The following is a 16,700-nucleotide window of genomic DNA, read 5'->3' as shown; positions in this document are numbered from 1 at the left end:
ACTGAGAGTGTATACATATGTATTCTTATTTAAAAAAAAAATGCCAGAAAATAATAGATAAAATGTTACCAATGACCATCTATAGGTAAACATTTTTTATTATGTTCTTTATCCTTTATCCTTTTTCTGTATTTTCAAATTTTTGACCAAAAATATATTTCTTTTATAATTAGTAAATAATAAGTTTTTTAAAAAAGATGATAAAATGTGTTAGAGTGTAGAAACCATGATGTGAGAATACCACTGTAATTCTGACTGTAATCTAGATTTAAAAAAAAAAAAAAATCATTCTTACTAATAGTTTAACAATTTGGAGATAAAAATTACTCATCCTAAAAAAAAAATGTGTTTTGAATAATTTTTTAAAAACAAAATGAATGATTAAAACATGGAGTTTACCATCATCTACAAAAGACAGAACCAGACCTACTGTATAAAATATAGAAGGGGTTTACGTTAAGGGTGATACTGTGTTTAAATTGTTAATGATTCTAGGATTGAGCGATTATGGTAGATTGTGTTTTTTAAACATGATTACCTGGCAGTGGTGCTTAGCTTCCTTCCTGAAGGGGATTGAATTAAGCGTTGTCAGAATGTGCCTTCCGGACATCATCAAGGTAACGTAACTTGTGTTCCTTGAGTTTATACTGTGTACCAGGCACTGAATGTATATTACCCTAAGGTTCAGTGAAGGGCTATGAGAAAGTTAGAACTCAGAAGCATTCAGGCCACACAGCTAGTGTGAGGTGGAGTCAGAATCCCAAGGAGGCCTTTCTCAAAAAAGCATCCTCTTTTTCCACCATCGTAATTCATAGATTTCAAAACACACTTTTCTTTCACATTTACATAATCTCTCAAATTTGGAGATGTCTTACAATTGATAGCGTGTTAGAGTCAATTGTAATTATTTTCTAAGAATTCTACTTGACCTTTGAAATTTTTATGAATAGTCATTTCTAGTTGCCTTTTATTTCTAAAACAAAAGAGATTCCAAATGAAACTAGGCTTTTATGGTGAAGGAAAACGTGTGTGTATGTGTGTGCACGCGTGTGTGTGTGTGTGTGTGTGTGTGTATGAAAACTAACTGTACATCCCCGCAGACAAATAACTAAGAGATGATATATAATCTGGTATTGGAAAACTTTTTTTTTTTTTTTTCCCTTAACAGCCTTTCTTGGCTCTTTTATTTTCAAACATACAGTTTTCTTAGTAAGCCTGCTGAGATACTAGACAGAGACACACAGACACTTAAATTTAGAGATTCAGGATTTTCTTGGTTTTCATGGACTTCTGAGCTTTGTTGCCAAAAATGCATTCTAGATGTGGTGGCAGGAGAGAAATTTGGTGAAATGGCTATCAAAAATTAAATGCCTCTTCTTGTTCTTAGCTGCTTTCTATATGAAGACACTGCTGGTTTAAACCGTTTCGAACCAGCTAAAATAATTGTGTGGCAAAACTGGCTGTGTGGTAAGAACAACTACAGCTTTTTAAAAAATGTATTTTCAGTGTCCCCAGTAGGCCCTGAGTTACAAGAAGATGCATTATGCTTCCCCTTTCCCCCAAAGCCTACGTCTGAGAAGTGACATATGAGAATACGATAAGCTGAACTAAATTTTTGTTTTTAAAAATTGGAATTGGAAAGTTTTCTAAATTCCTAGTTGAAACATTAAAACTTTTTAAAGGATTTCAAGGTTAATTAATTGTATTACTGATTCAAGACTGAATAGTAGAGAGACCCATCTTTTAAGCAGATGGGAGAACCATAATAGAGTTCGTGTCTTGTAATCAAATACCAAGGCAAGTCAATTAATTTGGGTAAGAATTTGGCCGTTCTCCAGATGTTTAGCCTCTGCGTATGTGGTTTTGTTTGTGAAAACAGAGCTGGGAATAAGAACAGTTGCCTTGCAGATCCAGATTTAAAAAGAAAAGCAACTGTTTCCATGCCGTATATGTAGGAGGTATTTTCTTGGCTACAACAGCTCACAGTGTCTGTTATTTACAACTCTGTTTTTTAACTTTGTAGTTGGTAGCTATTAATTCATTCATCCATTCATTCATTCATAAATATTTGTTGAATGCCATCTCACTGCCTGGTGCTGAGTTTCAAGAGATGGAAATAAAACTATTTGGGGGATATTATGGTTTAAACTATATTGTTTGAACTTGGCTTGAACTCTTTCTTGTTCAGTGCCTCTCATGTGATTTTCCTTTGTAATAACTGCTGAAATATTTGATGTGATCCCTTTTCTGTGTGTTTACCCATTGTCATCGCAATACAAGGAGGTGCTTCTGGGCTACCCACAGTCTGAAGTATTAAATACATAATGTTTAAGGACAAATTTTATATATGTCCATCATTTTCCCCATTTTCTGCACTAATTCTGTTTGACAATATTAAATTATCAATAAATATTTCCTGTTTGCATTCGTTTCTGGCAAATGCACATAAAATCTGAATTTTGTTCTCACTGTGTTTAGATGAACCAGTACACATAGAGCATCTGTTATTACAGTTACTACAGTTTAATGCACGTTTGTTTCCCTTACTCTGTCATTTTCTGTTTTATCTGCCATCTATGGACACAAAGTAGCTATTTCATTCTTAGCTGGAGGTGACAGTTTAACCTAATGTATACAGAAGGCTTTATAACCATTTACGTTAGATTTCTTAGATAAGATCCAATTTTGAAATGGTATTAGACCCCACTGCCTTCTGGTTGATTCTGACTCATGGTGACCAGTGTGACAATAGAACTGCTCTGTCGGGTTTTCTTTCCTGAGATCTTTACAGAAGCAATTCACCAGGCCTTTCTTCTGCTGAGCTGACATGGTATTACAGGCCATATAAATTAGCCTTCTTATCAGTATTTCTCCAATATATGATTATCTAGGCTTTTCGGATAGAATTCTGAAGGTCACACGCAGCTCAGTATATTTTTGGAAAGCAGTAGTTACTATGAAGTTATATTCTCTATTAGACTGCAGCCTGCTTTTTAAAACTAGTATCCCTTGATCTTAACATGGCCAGATTAAAAAACAAACAGAAGCAAAAGTAACCCCCCTTTCACGTAACTAATCCCTAAATATTCAAAGGCAGCTGTCGTGTCCTTCCTGATTTTGTGCTCTGCAAGTTAAAGGGGCAGCGTTTGTGTTGTTGCTTGCTTGCTTGTTTGGTTGGTTTGTATTTGTGTTTTGAGCTATTTCATAAACGTAATGTTTTTCAGATCTTTTACTCCTTTGGTGTGCTCCTACAGAAAAACTCCATTTTATCTTTGAGTTTTTGAAATTTGGAGTCTCAGATATTTGCTGTTGTTTGAGAGGTCATTTATCTAGTGCAGAACAGTGGGGCTGCTGCTTTTTGTCTCTTGATGCAGTCAGAGCCTGCCCTAGCTTTTCCACAGGCTGCCATCTCACACCTGAGCTCACACTGAGCTTGTAGAAACTTCGCATTTCCTTCCCCCCATTGGTTATGCCTCCCGCATCTTGTTCTCCTGTAGTCTTCTGCTCAAGAAGTAATTCGTTAGAATTTTATATGATTTCCTGTTGTAATTTCATACTATTCATTTTATTCAATTAGAATATTTGAAACTCTTGATCTTGTGACATAGTCACTAAAATTTTAACATTCTGGTTTTTTTAATTGCATTTATATTTAAGTGATATTTATTAAGTAAAAATATATAAGTAAATAAAAATATAGACTATAGGGTTTTAATAAAATTTAAATGTCATATTTTGCCTCCATAAGAAAACAACAGGAATAGTTTCATGTACTCCAAGAGGAACGCACACTTGGAAAATGGGAACCAAACAGCCATTCGTGTACATGTGTCATTCATGTACACGTGTATATGTGTGCATTTATGTGTGTATGTCTCACTATCAAACCCTGTGTAATAAACACCAGACAGCAAAAGATTAAAATAGTTGTAAACCTGCTTGCTTTGTTTTACTGATCTCATGAAGACATTCCCATGGGTCTTGTAGGGATTGTGTACTTTTAAAAGAAGATTTAAAGTATTGAAATGGGAGGTTGGCAGGACTAGGTGAAAATTACAGTTTATAGGATATTGTAATAAAAACCAATCAGTGGAAATTTAAGAAATGGGACATTAAGAAAATATACTTTATATTGAGTACCTTCCATTCATTAGTTGAAGAAATTATGGGTTGGATCATATCAAAAGGCCCTAATTATACGTTTACAATGAATTTGTGAACCATAAAACTTGGATATTTTCTTACATATATTATAGAAAAAAGTTCTTTATCTAAAAATATACTCCTAGTGTATAAACTGCTGGGCGATCAAAACTGCCCTTTTATTTTACACAGGATGATAGCAAGCAGGCACAGTTCCTTGCGCTGGCTGTTGTTTACTTCATTTCGGTTCTCATGGTTTCCAAGTATCGGGACATATTAGAGCCCCAGCGAGAGACGGCAAGAGCTGGAAGCCAACCAGGTAGAAACATCAGACAAGAAATAAATTCGCCAACAAGTACAGGTACTTAATTTTTTTTTTTTTATTGAATTTTCACTGTCATTTATCTTGTTGTTGTTGTTTTTTTTTTTTCAGTTTTGTATCCAGATGTAAACTGGAGCTATTCCTAATTACTGCAAATTTTTTTGAGTAGGTAGAATATAAATGCTAATTTAATATTCTTTAATTCCGTATGATGTTTTCATAATATTTGCTATGTTCTTATTTTATCAGTGCACTTTTGGTCTTAATATTTTCTACTTATTAATATAAATCGTTCATTTATACTCCTATTTAATATGCTGATAACTCATATGTTTTTAAATGTATTCTTTTTTAACCTTTATAAACATGAAAGTAAGAGATCTTTACAGAGTAGGTCAAGACCAAGAATATGCAAAAACATAGCCAATCTCTAAGATACTAATCTTTTTATTTTTACTCTTTTTTGGGGGGGGGTGCTATGTACAATTATTTCAGTATCTAAATATTTTATCAGATTTATAATAAGAAAACATACATTCCAATCTTTATACCAAAGCTCTTCAGCTAAAATCAAAGACTTGCAGGAAGCTAACATTACAGCCAGCAGTGAACCCCCTTGGATCAGGTGATCTTTCTAGTCCGTAGGAAACGCTAATGTTGCAGGAAGTCTTGCATTTTCAGCCTTCACTGTGTTGCTTGAAAACTGTAAACAAATTTTATGGCAACTAAGGAAGCCCTGGAAACCCTGGTGGCATAGTGGTTAAGTGCTACGGCTGCTAACCCAAGGGTCGGCAGTTCAAATCCGCCAGGCGCTCCCTGGAAACTATATGGGGCAGTTCTACTCTGTCCTATAGGGTCACTATGAGTCAGAATCGACTCGACGGCACTGGGTTTGGTTTGGTTTTTTAAGGAAGCCCTGGTGGAGTAGTGGTTAAGAGCTACAGCTGCTGACCAAAAAGTCGGCAGTTTGAATCCACCAGGTGTCCCTTGGAAACCTATGGGGCAGTTCTACTCTGTCCTTATAGGGTTGCTATGAGTCAGAATTGACCCAATGGCAACGGGTTTGGTTTGGTTTGGTTTGAATACCTTAATATTATTGTGCTCCTTCTATCAGTTGCATTTCTTGCCAGGTGTTTATATCAATGGTATTTCTTTGTTGTTTGTAGTGTTACCTTGGTAGCCCAATAATATTTCACGTACCACTGGATTAATTCATAGTTGAAATTGTCTTTCCTAAATAAATGCAAAGGAGCCCTGGTGGAGCAGTGGTTAAAAGCTCAGGTGCTAACTGACAGGTCGGTGGTTCAAACCCGCCAGCTGCCCTGCGGGAGAAAGATGTGGCAGTCTGCTTTCGTAAAGATCGGAGCCCGGGTGGTGCAATGGCTAAGTGTTTGACCGTTGGCAGTTTGAATGCACCAGCCGCTCCCTGGAAACCCTGTAGGGCAAATGTAAGATTACAGCCTTGGAAACCCCATGGGGCAGTTCTACTCTGTCTTATAAGGTCACTATGAGTTGGAATCAACTTGACAGCACTGGAGGTGATGCACATGATGCGTAAATGAAGTGAAATCTTTTTTAAGCAAGTAGAAATTAGTGGCCAAATCTCTGCCTCTTGTTTTCCGTAAGCTTCTCCTGCCTCATTTACCTTTTATGTTGTTGTAGAGAATATGGGCTAGGCTTCACCTGGAGGATTTTGCTAATGCGTGCCATATTTATTTTTGATGCATAAACACTACATTATTTCATTGTAGTTTACTTTCATTTTTAACTCTATTCTTCAAATAAATATCATCCTGCCATTCCAGTTCATATCTTTTCACCATTTAAAAAAAAAAAAAAAACTGTGAAGACTTTATCATGTTAATCAACCCTTTTTCCTCATCTTTGATGCATTCATATCTGTCATGTATGTGTATAAAATAAGTACAATTACAGTGAACCTTCCAGTTCTGATTTTCTTGTGTATTTGCGTGTCTCTGTGTATTTTGCTGAAGTTACCGTACTTAATGGGCGTATGCTTTCACTTGTCTTAATAGAAAACCTCTTTCCTTCCCTCCAAGATGCATCCTCTGTTGCTAGCACTGTTTGCATGTTGTAGTAATACAGAACTGCCGTGAGTCTTCAGTGGACCAGGCTGCAGGTTGTCACATGCTGGCTCAAATTTGACTCCATGATTTTCTCCACAGTTGTGGTCATACCCTCTATCCCTCATCCAAGTCTGAACCACGGATTCCTTGCCAAGTTAACTCCTGAGCAGAGCTTTGCCCACTCATTTTACAAAGGTAATACTGACCTCAGCTCCTGACCTGTTGGGATGTTCTTATTTCATGAAGTGTTATACCATAAATATTCATTATGTAATTGTTTATGAACGCGTATACACCTCAGGTTTCATGAAGATATGATATGTGGTGTTTATATCTTACTATTGAGAGCAAACTATAGTTTTTACAATTGTGTTCAATTACATTCTTGAAGTACCTTCTGCAAAATTAAAGACACCTAATTATATGTATATTAATATGCACAGTGGTGGCATTCACTAGAGGTCCCAGAAGAATCACACCTTACTAGTGGGGCTACATTAGGCCTAGTGTAAAGGCTACCCTAGACCCAGTAGAAAAAAAGCTTAAAAACAAGCCTTGGAAGCATCAAACTGATCTGTAAGTTACTTAACTTCCTGTCAGAACAAAGTCCAACACTCTTCAAAGGAATACAAAAAAATCTGTCACCCAAAATGTAAAATTAAATGTTATACGTCCAGTAAAAAATTATTAAATATGCAAAGAAGCAGGCAAATGTGATGTGTATCCAGGAAAAGTATCAATCAATAGAAACCAATTCAGACATGACAGAGAGAGAGGGTGGAATTATCAAATAAGGACATTAAAGCAGATATTATATATTATGGTCAGGATGCTTTTCAATTTAAAGAAAAAAGTGAACATATGAGGAGAGAAATGGAAAAAAAAAGTATATATAAAGAAAAAGCAATTGAAAGTTTTAGAGCCAAAAAATAAAACATCTGAAATGATAGTGGCTGTGGTTGGGAATAACGTGATTAGGCACTACAGAGCTGAAGACTGTGGTTGGCATAGCGCCTGGGACAGTGAATATGATAGATTTTCCTCCTGCAATTAGGTTAGACTATTTAGCACAATTGCTTTTAAGAAAAGGTGATAATCAAGGTAGGCCTGACCTTCTCTTAGGAGTCTCTTAAAAGCAGAGGGTTTTTTTCTGGCTGGTTGCACAACAGGAAGTCAGAGTTTGAGAGTGTGAGAGGGATTCCGCTTGAGGAAGGTTCGTCATCACTGAGGTGTAGGTAACCATGGGGAAGAAACTGAGAGCCCCTGAAGGAGATAACAGTTCTTCACAGTCCTATGATGACAAGGAGCTGAGTACTGTAATAACTGCAATGATCTTGGAAAAGGATCCTGAGATCTCGATGAGAACACAGCCAGCTGGCAGCTTGATTTCAGAGAACTCAGAAATGCTGTACTGGACCTCTGACCTGGAGAGCTGTGAGCTAATACCTGGGTGCTGTTTTGAGCCACTGACTTTATGGTATTTTGTTATGCAGAAATAGAAATCTAATGGATTGCTTCATGGGACATTCTAAAGCAGTCTATGGTATTTGTTATTGGAGTCCCAAAAGGAGGGAAATGGGAGGCGGGGGGAGAAAAATAATGAGAAGAAATATTGGCCATAGTTTTCAAATATGATAAAAATTGTAATCCCAAATATCCCAACATTTTAACAAACTCCAAGCAGCAGGATATGCACAAAGAAAACCCCAACAAGACATATCATAATCAAGGTGCTGAAAACCAAAGATAAAGAAGAAATCATCAAAGTAGCCCGTGGGAGGGAGGAAGGAACAAAGGTAAGAATATCTATAGACTGTTCATCAGAAACTAATCAAAACAGAAGACAATGGAATGACATTATTTAAGTGCTGGAAAAAAAAAAAAAAAAACAAACCCAGACTTCTATATCCAATGAAAATGTCTAAAAACTAAGGTAAAAATAAGCCTCTTTGTGACAAAATGTGATAAATTCTATCTCCAGAAGACCTACACTACAAGAGATGTTATAGGAAGTTCTCTAGGAAAATGAAAGAAGATGAAAGCTTGGATCTATAATAGGAGTGAAGAGTTCAGTATTTCATATATAAACGTTATTGTCTTCTGGGCCTCTTATAAGGCAACGCTTCCAATTGCTAAGATTGAAAATTCATATATAATTGCAAAGGGATTAGTGGAAAAATATTTTTAAAAAATGTTTGTTTGAAAAGTGTGAATGTGAGCCAGAAGAGGAAGCTCAGTGACACCGTAGTTCAGTGTATTCAGTAATTAGCTGGTGATCTGCAAGACCAACTTAAAGAACAAATAAGGAGAGGGAAGTGTTTTTCATTACACTTTGATGAATGCACAGATATTTTTTATACATGTGCCAACTGTTGAACATCATAGTGAAATGAAGGAAAAATTCCTTTTTTCAGCTTTATTGCTAACAAACACAACTAGCTCTGAACGGCATGAACTGTGAAAGATTGTATTGTCCACAAATTTTGTTTGGAGTTTGCTTGTGCAGGAGTGTTTTTGAATGGCTCAGCCGCAGTGACTGTGAAATATTCTGGAGTAGTTACTTTTTTAGTTACCCAGACTGAGGAGCCTGCATTGCAATGTCAGAGCATGGCTGTCTTTATCAAGAAAGTCTGGCTCTGAAAACAATTTTAGGTGAACAGAATAGTGACCCTCCTCACATAGTACGAATTTTGAATTACTTTAAGGTTAATGTGGTAAATTTGTGATTTTTCTTTGTATTACGTGATAATATGGAAACTAATGATAAATTACTGTTACTGCATTCAGTGGTACAGTGGTTATTGAGGAGAAAAGTTTTGTTGATGATGCTGGCACTACAAAGTGAACTCTTAGTGTTAGTTAAACTAAATGAGTTTAATTCCACACTTTAAAGAAGAGTTGGATTGGCCTTTTTGACATCTAAAATATTTTTAATGAACTTAACATTTTTGTAGGCAAAATGATTACATGTTTTTCAATGACAGATAAGAACAACGGACAAAAGCAAAAATTAAAACCTTGGAAGTACAGTTTCTGTGATATGTTTCTTAATTTTTATATTATCACTAAAGTATCTTTATCTTCAGTGAAGTTCTTGATGTGTACAGTACATCATTGAAAAATTATCACCCGTCATTTTGTGGATTTGATACAATGTTTTGGATTTTATTTTCCTTTAAAAGAAGATCCATATGTAGGAAATTCATGGATTTGAAACCAATTCTGTCATTGAAATACAATTTATATTTAATTATGACTATACAAGATTGTTATGGATTGAATTGTGTCCCCCCATGAATATGTTGAAATTCCAACCACTGTATCTGTGAATGTGACCTTGTTTAGAAATAGGTTCTTCTGTTTTACCAGTTATCAAGGTCATACCAGAATACAGTATCCTAATCCCTCTGCCACCGTATGTCAGTCGGTGTGTCCTACTGTGGTGGCTTGGGTGTTGCTATGACACTGGAAATTTTGCCACCACTATTTCAAATATCATCAGGGTCACCCTTGGTGGACAGGTTTCAGCAGAGCTTCCAGACTAACACAGACTAGGAAGAAGGACATGGCAGTCTACTTCTGAGAAAATTGGCCAGTAAAAATCTTATGAATAGCAGTGGGACCTTGTCTGATATAGTGCCAGAGGATGATCCCCTCAGGCTGGAAGGCACTCAGAATACGACTAGAGAAGAGCTGCCTCCTCAAAGTAGAGTCGAATTTAATGACATGGGTGGAATCAAGCTTTCAGTGCCTTCATTTGCTGATGGGACATGACTCGAAATGAGAAGATAGAGCCGCAAACATCCATTAATAGTTGGAAAGTGGAATGTATGAAGTATGAATCTAGGAAAATTGGAAGTCCTCAGAAATGAAATGAAATGCATATACATTGATATCATAGGTATTAGTGAATTGAAATGGACTGGTATTCGTCATTGTGAATCAGACAATCATATGGTCTACTATGCCAGCAATGACACATTTAAGAAGAATGCCATCGTGTTCATTGTCATAAAGAACATTTCAAGATCTACCCTGAAGTACAACACTGTCAGTGATAGGATAATACCCATACACCTACAAGGAAGACTAGCTAATGTGACCATTATTCAAATTTACCCAACAGCTGCTAAGGCCAAAGATGAAGAAATTGAAGATTTTTACCACCTTCTGCTGTCTGAAATTGATCAAACATGCAATCAAGATACATTGATAATTATTGGCCATTGGAATGCAAAAGCTGGAAACAAAGAAGAAGGATCTGTAGTTGGAAAACATGGCCTTAGTGATAGAAATGATGCCAGAGATCACGTAATAGATTTTTGCAAGACCAACGACTTCTTCATTGAGCAAGGCCAGGGGCCAGCTGTGGAACAGAACATCAATTACTCCTATGCATGTTCAAGTTGAAACTGAAGAAAATTAGAACAAATTCACGAGAGCCAAAGTACAAAGTTGAGTATATCCCACTTGAATTTAGAAACCATCTCAAGAATAGATTTGACACTTCGAGCACTAATGACTGAAGACCAGACAAGTTGTAAAATGACATCAAGGACATCATACTTGAAGACAGCAAGAAGTCATTAAAAAGACAGAAAAGAAAGAAATAACCAAAATGATGTCAGAAGAGACTCTGAAAGTTGCCTTTGAATGTAGTGTACCTAAAGCTAAAGGAAGAAATGAGGAAGTAAAAGGGCCGAACAGAAGATTTCAAAGAGCAGCTTGAGAGAAGACAAAGTAAAGTATTATAATGAAATGTGCAAAGACCTGGAGATTTAAAAAAAAAAAACCAAAAGGGAAGAACACGCTCTGCATTTCTCAAGCTGAAAGAACTGAAGAAAAAACTCAAGTCTCTAGTTGGCAATATTGAAGAATTCTAAGGGGAAAATACTAAATGACACAGAACCAAAAAAAAAAAAAAAAAAAAACCCCGTTGCCATCAAGTTGATTCCGACTTATAACTACCCTATAGGACAGAGTAGAACTGCCCCCATAGGATTTCCAAGGAGCAGCTGGTGGATTCGAAATGCTGACCTTTTGGTTAGCAGCTATAGGTATTACCCACCATGCCATTAGGTCTCCATAAACGATGCAGGAGGCATCAAAAGAAGATGAAAGGAATACACAGAGTCACTGTACCAAAAAGAATTGGTCAACGTTCAGTCATTTCAGGGCATAGCATATGATCCAGATCTGATGGTATTGAAGGAAGAGGCCCAAGCTGCACTGAAAGCATTGGCGAAAAATAAGTCTCCAGGAATTGACAGAATACCAAGTGAGATGTTCCAACAAACAGATGCAGCACTGGAAGCCCTCACTAGTCTATGCCAAGAAATTTGGAAATCAGCTACCTGGCCAACCAATTGGAAGAGATCCGTATTTGTACCTATTCCAAAGAAAGGTAATTCAACAGAATGCAGAAATTATTGAACAATATTAAAAATCACATGCAAGTAAAATTTTCTTGAAAATCATTCAAGGCAGTTGTAGCAGTACATCCACAGGGAACTGCCAGAAATTCAAACCAGATTCAGAAGAGGAAGTGGAACAAGGGATATCATTGCTGATGTCAGATGGGTCTTGGCTGAAAGCAGAGAATACCAGAAAGGTGTTTACTTGTGTTTTATTGACTATGCAAAAGCATTTAACTTCATGGATCCTAATGAATTATGGATAACATTGCGAAGAATGGGGATTCCAGAACACTTAATTGTGCCATGAGAAACCTGTACATAGACCAAGAGGCAGTCGTACAAAAAGAACAAGGGGATACTGCATGGTTTAAAATGAGGTAAAAGTGTGAGTCAGGGTTGTATCCTTCAACCACATTTATTCAGTCTGTATGCTGAGCAACTAATACAAGAAGTTGGATTATATGAAGAAGAAGGGGATATCAGAATTGGAGGAAGACTCATTAACAACCTGTGATATGCAGATGACACAACCTTGCTTGCTGAAAGTGAAGAGGACTTGAAGCACTTACTGATGAAGATCAAAGACTACAGCCTTCATTATGGGTTACACCTCAACGTAAAGAAAACAAAAATCCTAAAAACTAGACCAATAATCAACATCATGATAAATAAAGAAGAGATTAAAGTTGTCAGGGATTTCATTTTACTTGGATCCACTATAAATGTCCATGGAAACAGCAGCCTGGAATCTGAACCACGCATTGCTTTGAGCAAATCTGCTGCAAAAGACGTCTTTAAAGTGTTAAAAAGCAAAAATGTCACTTTAAGGACTGAGGTGGGCCTGACCCAAGCTGTGGTGTTTTCGATCGCCTCATATGCATGTGAAAGCTGGACAATGAATTAGAAGACCCAAGAAGAATTGATGCCTTTGTATTATGGTGTTGGTGAAGAATATTAAATATACCGTGCACTGCCAGAAGAACTAACAAATCTGTCCTGGAAGGAGTACAGCCAGAATGCTCCTTAGAAGCAAGGATGGTAAGATTTCATCTCACATACTTTGGACATGTTATCAGGAGGGACCAGTCTCTGGAGAAGGACATCATGCTTGGTAAAGTAGAGGGTCAGCGAAAAAAAGGAAGACCCTCAAGGAGATGGACTGACATAGTGGCTGCAACAATGGGCCCCAACCTAACAATGATCATGAGGATGGCGCAGGACTGGGCAGTGTTTCCTTCTATTGTAGTTAGGGTCACTGGGAGTTGGACCTGAGTCAATGCTACCTAACAACAATCCCCTCTGAGCGCTGTCTTCTAAAACGGGAGAACAGTTACAGAAACAGAGTCACACGGGGGAAGGCGCCATGTGAAAATACATTTACAAGCAGCCAAAGAACACCAAGGAATGTCTGGGCTAGTAGAAGAAGGCCTGGGAAAAGAAAAGGTAGGATCTTCCCTTAGAGCTGACAGAGTGTGTATGGTCCTGCAGACACCTTGAATTTGGACTTCTGGTCTCCAGAACTAATGAGAAAATAAATTCTTTTCTTTAAAGCCATCCATTTTGTAGTAGTTTGTTATGGCAGCCCTAGGAAAATAAGCCCATTGTCGTCGAGTTGAGTAATCTCGTTGCCGTGGAGTCGGTTCCAATTTATAGCGACCTTATAGGACGGGGAGAACTGCCCCATAGGGTTTCCAGGGAGCAGCTGGTGGATTCTAACTGCCGGCTTTTTTGTTAACAGCCAAGCTCTTAACCACTGTGCCACCAGGGCTCCCTAGGAAACTAAGACGGGGTAAATTACTGAAACTGGCTGTTGATGAACACTAAGAGCGTACCTTGAAGATAACAACATTACTTGCTCCATTTTGGGTAAGAGTTTACAACGTGGTACTGTTGCAAAAATAGACGTGGCATAAAAAAAAAAAATCTATAAATAGGCTGGCATTCGTATGAGCATTTCGCATATTGGAAACCCTAGTGGCGCAGTGGTTAAGAGCTATGGCTACTAACCAAAAGGTCGGCAGTTTGAATCCACCAGCTGCTCCTTGGAAACTGTATGGGGCAGTTCTACTCTGTTCTGTAGGGTCGCCGTGAGTCAGAATTGAGTCGATGGCAACGGGTTTGGTTTTTTTTTTTTTTTTTTTTTGGTTTCACATATTAGTGTAATTTTTCTAATCAAGTGGAAGACGTATTATTTTTGACAAATGGTTTTGGGGTTACCAAATGGAGTAATGATTTGGAAGAAAAAATAATTTATGTCCTTATCTCATGTATTATACTAAATTCCATATTTGTTAAAATTTAGAGGTAAAAATGAACCTGTGAACATAATGAAAGAATATTAAAATTAGTATTTATGTAATAGTATAAAAGATCTTTTAGATCATAACATAAATCAAAGATATAACTAAATCAAAGTTTTATATATCTGCATGTCTGAAAATATTAGCAACATTGAAAAGCAAAATGCAAGCAAAATTTGTATATTTATATGATAAAAATGAATAACTTTAATGAGTAAAGAGTTCTAACAGGTCAGTAATAGAATATATCACAGTAATAGAAATATATAGAAAATACCAAATACTTCACAAAAGAAGACAGGAATTAGTAGAAGTAAGGAAAATCTGTTTAACTCTCTAACAAATACATTCTTTTTTTTTTTTTTAATTATCTTTTACGTTCAAGTGAACGTTTACAACTCAAGTCAGACTGTCACATATAAGTTTATAGACACCTTACTCCGTGCTCCCACCTGCTCTCCCCTAATGAGTCAGCCCTTCCAGTCTCTCCTTTCCTGACAATTCTGCCAGCTTCCAACTCTCTCTATCCTCCCATCCCAACGAATACATTCGTATTGAAACAACAATATCTCATAATTTGCTGTTTAATTGGGCAAAATTTCGAAGAGTGAGAATGCAAATATGTGCCCTTTATAAAGCATAGAAATGTCCGTATCCCTCGATGTAGTAATTTAACCTTTAGAATTTTATCTTAAGGACACCACAAGTAAGGGTATATATACAGTAATTTAAATAGAAGTATTTTTATTACTCAGCTTTTATTGTAATGGAAAATTAGAAATAAGCTTAATAATGTTTATTAAATTATTTTAAAAAACAGGTTATATAATAAAATACAAATATTTTAATATTGTGAATTTGTGTTTTTTTTCCTCTTGGTTTTAGAATCACTTTTAACGGCCACATTGCAGTCCATTATGTGGATGCATCATTATTTTATAAGTGTTCTAAAACAATGTCATTAGTATAATCTTTATAGAGTTCTGAATGGATACTGATGTTGAATAAATTACGTTTTTGTAATTTAGAGGTAAAAACCATGCCTAAACTTATTCCTAGCACTCATTAAAAACTATCTTAAACTCTGTAAAATGTAAAATATATATTTTCAATATTAGTAAAAGTACCAACAAAATCCTTCCTTGTCCTGCTCTTTCATTTCTAATCTGACCTTTCTTTCATTTTGCTTTATAATTCCTTCACGAAATATTTGGTGAATAAATGAACAATTTTCTACTATGTCCTAGGTTCTGAGGATGTAGCAGTGAGCAAAAAGGTCCTATCTTTACGAAGCTACCATTATAGTGGGGGGGGGGGAGGAACTTTTAGAAACACACGCGTAAATATATAATTGCAAAGCATGGGACGCTTTTAGAAATGCACATATAAATATATAATTGCATGCCTGGGACATGCTAAGAAATAAAATTGCAGGTTATGGTTATTACAAGACAGCATAAAAGAAGAAGTATAATTTCAGTTTGGTTTGGGCAAGACCGTTCATAGGAGTGAGAACCTAAAGATGAGTTCAGTTTGTTAAAAAGAGTGGAGGCAGCGGAAGCGTGTTTCTGAGAGGGGAGTCCCACGTTCAAAGACAGCGATTGTTGGGCACATTTAGGGAGGATATGTGGGTGGAACGTAGTTATCACGGGAAAGAGCAGCATTTCATGAGGCTGGACAGATGGGGACTGTCAACTGTATTAAGGATCTGTGTTTTCAAACTAAGCAGAGGATTACTGAATTAGTGTTCTATTGTTGCCGTAACAAATTATCACAAACTTAATGGCATAGAACAACACAAATTTATTACCTTACCGCTCTGCAGGTTAGAATTCCGACAGGTCTTGTTGGGCTAAAATCAAGGAGTTGACAGGGCTGCATTCTCTTCTAGAGGCTCTAGGGGAGAATTCGTTTTCTTGCTGGCTTCTAAAGGCCACCCACATTTCTTGGCTCGTGGGCCTCTTCCTCCGTCTTCAAAACCAGCCACATTGTATCTCTTAGACCACTGTACTGTAGTCACATCTTCTTTTGACCACAGCCTGGAAAGGTTCTTTGCTCGTAAGGACTTATGTGTTAGATTGGGCCCATCTGGGTAATCCAGGATAATCTCCCCTTCTCGAGGTCCTTCGATCTAATCGCATCTGCAGAGTCCCTTTTGCCATGTAAAGCAACATGAGCACAGGTAACGGGAAATAGGATGTGAATGTCTTTTGGGGAGGGAGTGTTATTTTGCATGCTACAAATATCAAAAGCTGGATTATAATTTTAAAAGAGTAGTCTGGGTGCAGTGGGGGTACAGATTAGAGAGATTATAGAACAGAACTGGATAACATTATGAGGCTGGTGCATTATAGGTAGGATGCTATTGCCTAGGACTAGGGTATGGTAAAGGGTAGATCAAAGAGGAAGATAAATCAGAGATGTACTTTAC

General features: G+C 36.9%; 1 protein-coding gene across 5 annotated transcripts in view; it reads left to right on the top strand.

Moving 5' to 3' along the window:
* The window catches only part of NBEA (neurobeachin), a 914,947-nt gene that overhangs the window by 316,004 nt on the left and 582,243 nt on the right, over positions 1–16,700 (top strand). For 3 of the 5 annotated variants that reach the window (XM_064269917.1, XM_064269918.1, XM_064269916.1), the window contains exons 28-29: positions 4,336–4,504; positions 6,652–6,747. In XM_064269917.1, coding sequence (XP_064125987.1) covers positions 4,336–4,504; positions 6,652–6,747 — 265 coding nt within the window. The remainder of the gene's footprint in view (positions 1–4,335; positions 4,505–6,651; positions 6,748–16,700) is intronic. The other 2 variants (XM_064269920.1, XM_064269919.1) reach the window with 1 other exon arrangement.

The sequence above is a fragment of the Loxodonta africana genome, chromosome 17 (assembly GCF_030014295.1).
Source record: "Loxodonta africana isolate mLoxAfr1 chromosome 17, mLoxAfr1.hap2, whole genome shotgun sequence".
NCBI classification, from domain to species: domain Eukaryota; kingdom Metazoa; phylum Chordata; class Mammalia; order Proboscidea; family Elephantidae; genus Loxodonta; species Loxodonta africana.
Note: the sequence above shows the minus strand (reverse complement) of the source record. Positions and strands in the feature narration are given on the sequence as shown.